The sequence below is a fragment of the Ursus maritimus genome, unplaced genomic scaffold (genome assembly GCF_017311325.1).
Source record: "Ursus maritimus isolate PB19 unplaced genomic scaffold, ASM1731132v1 scaffold_21, whole genome shotgun sequence".
NCBI classification, from domain to species: Eukaryota; Metazoa; Chordata; class Mammalia; order Carnivora; family Ursidae; genus Ursus; species Ursus maritimus.
In genome coordinates, this window is record NW_024424564.1 from 53,776,415 (window position 1) to 53,783,215 (window position 6,801).

Below are 6,801 nucleotides of genomic sequence, written 5' to 3' on the forward strand. Positions count from 1 at the left end.
CCGCGGTGAGCCGTGGTCCACAGCGCTCACCTTGAGCACATGCGTGTCCTTGGTCTCGCGGTCCAGTGCGCGGGCCGTGCTCACCGCGCCCGTGGCGGTGTCTATGAGGAAGTAGCCGTTGGAGCGCTCATCGAACAGTGCCTCCATCTGGTAGCTCAGGCGCCCAGCCTCGCCCTCGTCCGGGTCGTGCGCGCGCAACTCGATGACCGTGGTGCCCGCCGGCTCGTTCTCGGGCACTGATACTTGGTAGCTAGGCAGCGGGAACTGAGGGGTCGTGCTGCCGCCAGCGCCCCGCCGAGCCCGCCGCGCCGCCACGGCCCCGGCCTGGGGCTGGGGCTGGGTCGGCGGCGACTGCGACAGCGACAGCGCCGGGGAGGGTGTCCCCGCGGCCGCCTCCAGCGCCAGCTCCACCTGGATGGCGCCGGCTCCGCGCCGCAGGGCGCACAGCAGGCGCAGGCGGGCCGAGCCCCCGGGCAGCAGGCAGACGGATTGGCGTGGGCAGCGGAGTCCGGGGTGCGGCGGGCAGCTACAGGCGGGGAAGGTGGTCAGGGCCGTGAGCGCCGAATGCAGCGTGGCCCCGCCACTGTCGCCGCCGCCGCCGCCGGGGGCCGGGAAGCAGAGCACTGCGCCGGGCCCCGGCACCGTGAGCACAGCCCGCGCCCGCAGCTCGGCGCTGGTAGGCGGTCGGCGCCGGAGCCGGGCGCCGCAACCCGGGCCATGCGCGCGCACCCTCAGGCGGAGGCTCAGTGCCGTCGGGGCACCGCGGGCCGCCAGGCGGACGAGCAGCGGCAGCGGGCGGCCCCCCAGGCGCACGCAGCCCCGGGGCCCTGCTCCAGGCCCGCGCCGCCGCCCCGCCAGTCGCCCGTCTCGGCTCACGTCCAGCAGCTCCCGGAGCGCCCGGGGCGTGCGCGCGGCGTCCAGCGCGTAGGTCCAGCCTGGCCCGAGGGCGAAGGCGCGGGCGCCGCCGGGCACGCGCAGCTCCCAGGCAGCCGCTCGCAGCCCCAGCGCGGGTAGGGCGGCGGCCGCAGCCAAGAGCAGCAGCGCGGGCAACACGGGAGGCGGCGGCGGCGCCATGGCCCGGAGCCCGAGCTCGAGCCCGAGCCGGGCGCCCGAGCACAATCCATGCACCCGGCGCGGCTCCGCATCCACCCGGCGCGGCCGGGGGAGGGCTCCCGCACGCCCCGCGCCGGGCCCTCGGGGCGGCCCGCGCCCTGCCTCCCCGGGGGCCCCGGCGGGGACACCGCGGGCCGCGCTCCCGGTCTCCGCCGCAGCTTCCACTTCGAGAGCACTTTGCGAAAGTTTGCGAAGTTGGTTTCAAGATGGCTCCTCTGCGCGTCCCGGGAGGGCGCCGCGCATCAACCTGCGGTGGCGGCGGCTCCCGGCGGCTCCAGGTGGTTCCAGCGCGGGCTCGGCCAGGCGGCGTGGGAAGCGGGGCGGGCCCGAAGCAGGGCGGGGGCAGCGCTCCCGGAGCGGGCTGGGCCGCACCGCGCCGCTCAGACCCCGGCGGCAGGCTGCTGCCTGGGCGGTGCGCTCCGCCAGCGCCCCCTCTGCCCGCGCTCTCCCCGCCCCCGGCCCAGCTGGGCCCCGCCCCCGGCCCCGTCGCGTATTGTTCGGCCCCTGGGGGGAGCCGGCCCGGAGGTGCGCGGCGGGAGGATCGCTATGGAGACGCTGGGGCGCAGCCGGGGCGGGGGTAGGAGGCTGGGCCCTCTCCCCTGCGGCCTCCCCACCGGACCTCCCCGGGGGGCGTGGCCGAGGGACCCGGGCCGGGAAAGGCGGGGCAGGGGGGCCCCCCGGCGGCCGCTACCAGTGGGGCGGTGGCTCCGCTGGTCCCGCGCCCAGCGCGGTCCGAAGCTCCCCCCAGCACGACCACGCGGACTGATCCGCGGAGAGCGCCGCCCCGGCCGCAGCGCAAGTTGGCCCCGGGAGGGGAGAGGGCGGGTGCGGAGGTGCCCGGGAGGGGCCCTGATTGCCCGCCCCGGGTCGGGGACGGCGGCAACGGCCGGAGGGAGGTTACACACTCACAGCACAACGCGGGAGGCTAAAGTGCTTCACCCCGACAAAACTTTGAAACGCAATCGGCAACTAACCGGATTCGGGTCCCCTCGGGTTTAAAGCGCAACTTTTAAACAAAAAGGAAAACAGCCTGGGTTAACATTTGGGATTTGGAGTGGGAACACTGGAGGGGACCAGCCGGAGCGTTCGTGGACACGCGGTCCGGGTCCCAGGGCCTCTCGGCTCCTCCCGAAGCGCAGCGGCCGGGAGCGGAGAGCCACCTGCGGGCGATTTACAAGTGTGGCAGCACCCCTTTCACCACCTCCCCGCTCCCATCTCCTGCGGGGAAGAGCCGGGTGGGGGGTGGAAGGGAGCTTTGGAACGGACTTCCGCACCGCGGCTTCTGCGGGAAACAGATGGGGGTGGGGGCTTTAGAACTAAGCGGACGCCCCGCCCCCCCCCCGCCGCCTCCGGCGGAGCACGGCTTAGAGGGCGGGGGTTAGGACTGTCGGACCCCTCACCTCCCGAGCGGCCTTAGGACTGTGCCATCCCAGGCTGGGAAGATGCACTCGCCCTCAGTAGAGCTCGGGGCGCCGGAACTCCTCTCCAGCCCCTTGGCCCTTCGGTCTTCATCCCTGAAGGCTCCACCGGGTCGGTCCGGTAGGGAGACAAGGGTGAGAGATGTTTCAAGAAGGTCCTTTGGACACGGGAGGTTCCGGCCACCACATTTCTAAGCTGAATGCAGATGGGGGTGTGGGGCGGCAAAAAATTAACTCAAACAATATTGCTCAAAGTTGCCGGTTACAATGTCTTTAGGCTAAAGCCAAATACGAGCATTTTCTTCCCCTTGGCAAGACTTAAAGAGGTTATTATTAGCCTTAAAGGTAGATTTGCTTTAGAATCTTTTAATCTGGGAGTTTCCACTGGCAAGCCCTTTCGCGGAAATGTGTGCGTGGAGGGAAGAGAAGGAAGGAGAAAAGTTCATCCTTCAAGTGTAAACGTCCAGGACATCCCGGGTCCGTCCTTCCTCTTGGTTGGGGAGGATCAGAGGGCAGGAGTTTGAGGGTGGGGAGGGCAGGGAGCACCCGGAGGCTAGAGCTTTGCAGTGGAAATCTCCAGGCCAGGGTGAGGGGACAGCAGGGGGACTCACGCTGGAGAGAACCCCAACGTTCCTGTCTCTCAATAGGACTTAAGCAGGTTGGGTTGGGTTTATATAAACAAAAGGTTCTGTTGCACTGTGCTTGCTGGTGTTTGAAACTTAAAATGCAGTGAACGAGTTTGGGTGTGGGCATGCCTTCCTGGAATAAGACACCTGCAGCCTGCAAGGTAACCGCAAGGACTGCTCTGCGCCACTTCCTGGTCCCAGGGACGGGAAGGAACGCGTGGACAGATCTCGCTAACATGATGTCCGGGAAAGGCCAAGAGACAGCGCTGTTCCAGTCACATCCGGGTCCAAAGCAGGCCCAGACTGTGTGTTTAGGAATGCATACCAGCAGGAGAAGATTTGGGAACTGCAGGGGGATGACCTGAGCCAGGTCAGGAGCGCTGGGGAGCAGGGACACGAGGGGTCGTGGAGTGTGGGCTGTATGATCATACATTGAACTCTGCACACATGCTTGACGCACCTCCCCATGCGCATGCGCGCTGTGTCCACAACGTGAAAGAGTAGGAATGGGGGTAAAACAGCTGCAGCTCCTGCCGGGTCGCAGGGACGCCAGCTGCGTGAGCAGCACAGCACACCTCTCAAAGGGCTGGCACCTTGCAGGGGTCACGTTCCAGTTCTAACACTAAGTACTTCTGTGACCTTCGCCAGGGCCCAAGTCTGGAGGACATACTGGAGTAGGCTAGATCCCTAGCGTTGTTGCAGGATTATTAAGGCGGCAAAGGGTCCCTAGCCAGCTCAGTCCGTGGACCGTAAAACTCTTGATCTCGGGGTTGTGCGTTCAAGCCCCATGTTGGGTGTAGAGATTACATTAAAAAGAAAAAGAAAAGAAAAAAAAAAAAAAAGACTGCATTAAGAGCCTGGCACAGGCCTGGTTCGGGTGGAGATCTACCAGGGGCTAACCTCTCCTGCTACTGTGTCATTGTCCCTGAGCACAAGGTCATGGGTCATGGCTGTTTCATCACTGCCTGGGTGCTCATGGCTGAAATGGTGAGCTGAAGGCCGCATGCCCGTGTCCCTGCTCATGGAGAGGCAGAGGCTGTGACTTTCATCCCGTTTCTGGGCGGGGGATGCTATCTGTGCTCAGCCCCTGATCCAGTCCAGTCTGTGTTCACAGAAAGTGAACTGAGGCCCCGCCGTGGCAGTGGGGGCACCCCCCCCCAAGGCAGATGCCTGGGGCTTCAGGAAAGGGCTCCCACATCTGGTGGCCTATCTGGCACCAACTGTAGGGCTGTGGGACTCACCAGCCCTCCCCCCAGGGGGTGGCTCCAAGTACTGTCCTCCCTCCCCCCCACCTGCCCACCATCTCTGTGGACCAACAGCCCACTCATTGCCTCTGGGGCCCCTCCGGGCAGGGGTGGGGCCTGTGTCTGGAGCGGGAGGTCTAATGCTGTTCTGTGTGCCTGCGGCCACTGCCCTTCCCCAGGCTCGGGGCGCAGTGAATGTAATTGATGTTTATATTTTGCACACGCCCTGAAATGCTTCACGGAAAGTGAGTGCTTTAAAAAAATTTTTTTTGAAGGCAGAAGCTGTGGCTCTCTAATGTTGTACGTGTTCAGAAACGCATCTCGAAACACTTTTTGCTAGGGGCTCGAACCAGAACCCGCATGAATTCCGGAATCTGCTCCTTACACAAAAAGTCCATGAGCCGATCTTTCAATGGTGAGGAGGTCAAAGAAACACCCAGCGGGAAAGCCGAAAAGCGAGTCCAGGCTGGGCCCCCGCTTTGCCCTGTTTTTGGAATTCAGAGGGAAAAACCTCTTGCAAACAGAGTTGGTCGAGCCCCTCTTCCCACCCCCAGTGGCCCTCGCCTTTGGTGGGGTTTGATTGGTGGGAAATCCTGAAAGTCAAAACACAGAACAAAGAGGAGAACTTGACAGAATCAGAATGTTGGAAGAAGCAAGAAGGGGAAGGAGATTTGGAACCCAGTCAAGAACTTTCATGTACTAGAGCTCCCCTGAACGACCCAGATGTCATTAGGACAAAAAATAAAATTGTTGTCCTGGTTGGAAGTTGCCAGAACCTTCTAAATAGAAATGCTGCTGTTTCTTTCAGGCTCCCAGGCCCCTGGACTGGGGTTTAGGGCCCCTGGGTCCCCTGGGTGAAGGTCCCTCCTGGCAGCTTGACTCCCTCAGGTGCTCCCTGAGAGGCCAGCACCTAACCAGTCTGCACCAGGCCCGCCTCTGGCCAGGCCTCAGCTCTAGGAAGGTTTTGGAAGGCTCTGGAATCTGGCTGGGCAAGCCCCGCAGTCCCAGTCTTCAGGCTGATTGGAAGCACTGTGAGCACAGGGTGGTGGGCACAGAACTTGTGGCCCCAGGCAGCCGTGGCATCTCCGGGGAGCCTAGGGTTGGAGGCAACAAGGGACCTCGGCCCCACTCTCGTCCCCAGGCGCACTGAGCCAGTCCTGACAGGCCCACCTGGGCCCCCTCGGGCTGCACTGGCCTCTAGTGGCCAAGCACAGTCGCTGCCGCACCGGAGACTCCCTCCCTGCACAGGGGCCCAGCTAGTGACCTCAGGGAGCAGATGGCCAGATGGCAACAGGCCCAAGCATGGGCTCCGGTACGCACACAGCTGCTGCAGCCCTGAGAGCATGTGGTCTCTGCTGGCCCTGAGCCACCTGGCCACACGGCCTCCTGACCACACGGCCACGCTGGGGCTCCGGGGACTCTCTGTAGGTGAGGGGGGCCCCTCCCCCTCTGCTGGACCGAAGCTCAGAGCGCGTGCCCCATGGGGTGGGAGGGCAGGTGCTGGAATTCAAACTCAGACACCTCGGGTCTGGTCACCAAGCCCCGGAGAATGACCTGAGCTGGGAGACCAGGAAGGGCCAATCCAGTCCGAGCCCCTGCAGGGGACGGAAATAAGGCCGGAGGGGGCTCCCAAGGACCGAGGAAGGCCTCCAAAGGCAGGACGGAGCCAAGCGGAGACTGCTTTGGTGGTGGGAGAGGGGGATGCAGGTGCCCCCCCCCCAAGACTCAGCACTTGCCTGGCACAGTGTGGAGGTACTTGCTTCTGTCATTTCCTGCCCCCGCCACACACCCCCACGTCTCGAAGCCAATGCGGGGAAGCACATCATCTTCCTTGATTCTTCTTCCCCTCTGCATATCTCCCTTCTTGTTCTTAAGGGTATACTTTACACAGGGGCGCCTGGGGGGCTCAATCAGTTAAGTGTCTGCCTTCAGCTCAGGTCATGATCCCAGGGTCCTGGGGTCGAGTCCCGCATGGGGCCCCTGCTCAGCGGGGAGTCTGCTTCTCCCTCTGCCTGCTTCTCCCCTGGCTAGTGCTCTCTCTTTCCCTCTCTCTGACAAATAAATAAATAAAGCCTTTTTTTGAAAAAGGGTATATTTTACACAGCATAAAATTCACCCTTTTTAAGGTGTATGACTCAGTGTTTTTTAGTATATTCACGAAGTTGTGCAACCATCACCACTCTCGAACCCCAGAACGTTGTCATTGCCCTGAAAAGACACTTGTACCATTAGTAGCATCCTGCTTAGCAGGGAGTCTCCTTCCCCCTCTCCCTCTGCTGCTCCCCCTACTTGTGCTCTCCCTCTGTCTAATAAATACAATCTTTTAAAAAATAAAAATAAATGAATAATTTTTTAATTGCACACAAAATCTTTTTTGAAACTATTCTTTTTTTTTTTTTT

General features: G+C 62.7%; 1 protein-coding gene across 1 annotated transcript in view; it reads right to left on the reverse strand.

The window, feature by feature from the left end:
• CELSR1 (cadherin EGF LAG seven-pass G-type receptor 1) overlaps positions 1-1,074 on the reverse strand; it is a 136,573-nt gene extending 135,499 nt beyond the window's left edge. The window contains exon 1 of the mRNA XM_040637722.1: positions 391-1,074. Coding sequence (XP_040493656.1) covers positions 391-1,074 — 684 coding nt within the window. The remainder of the gene's footprint in view (positions 1-390) is intronic.
• Between the last annotated feature and the right edge of the window lie 5,727 nt (positions 1,075-6,801).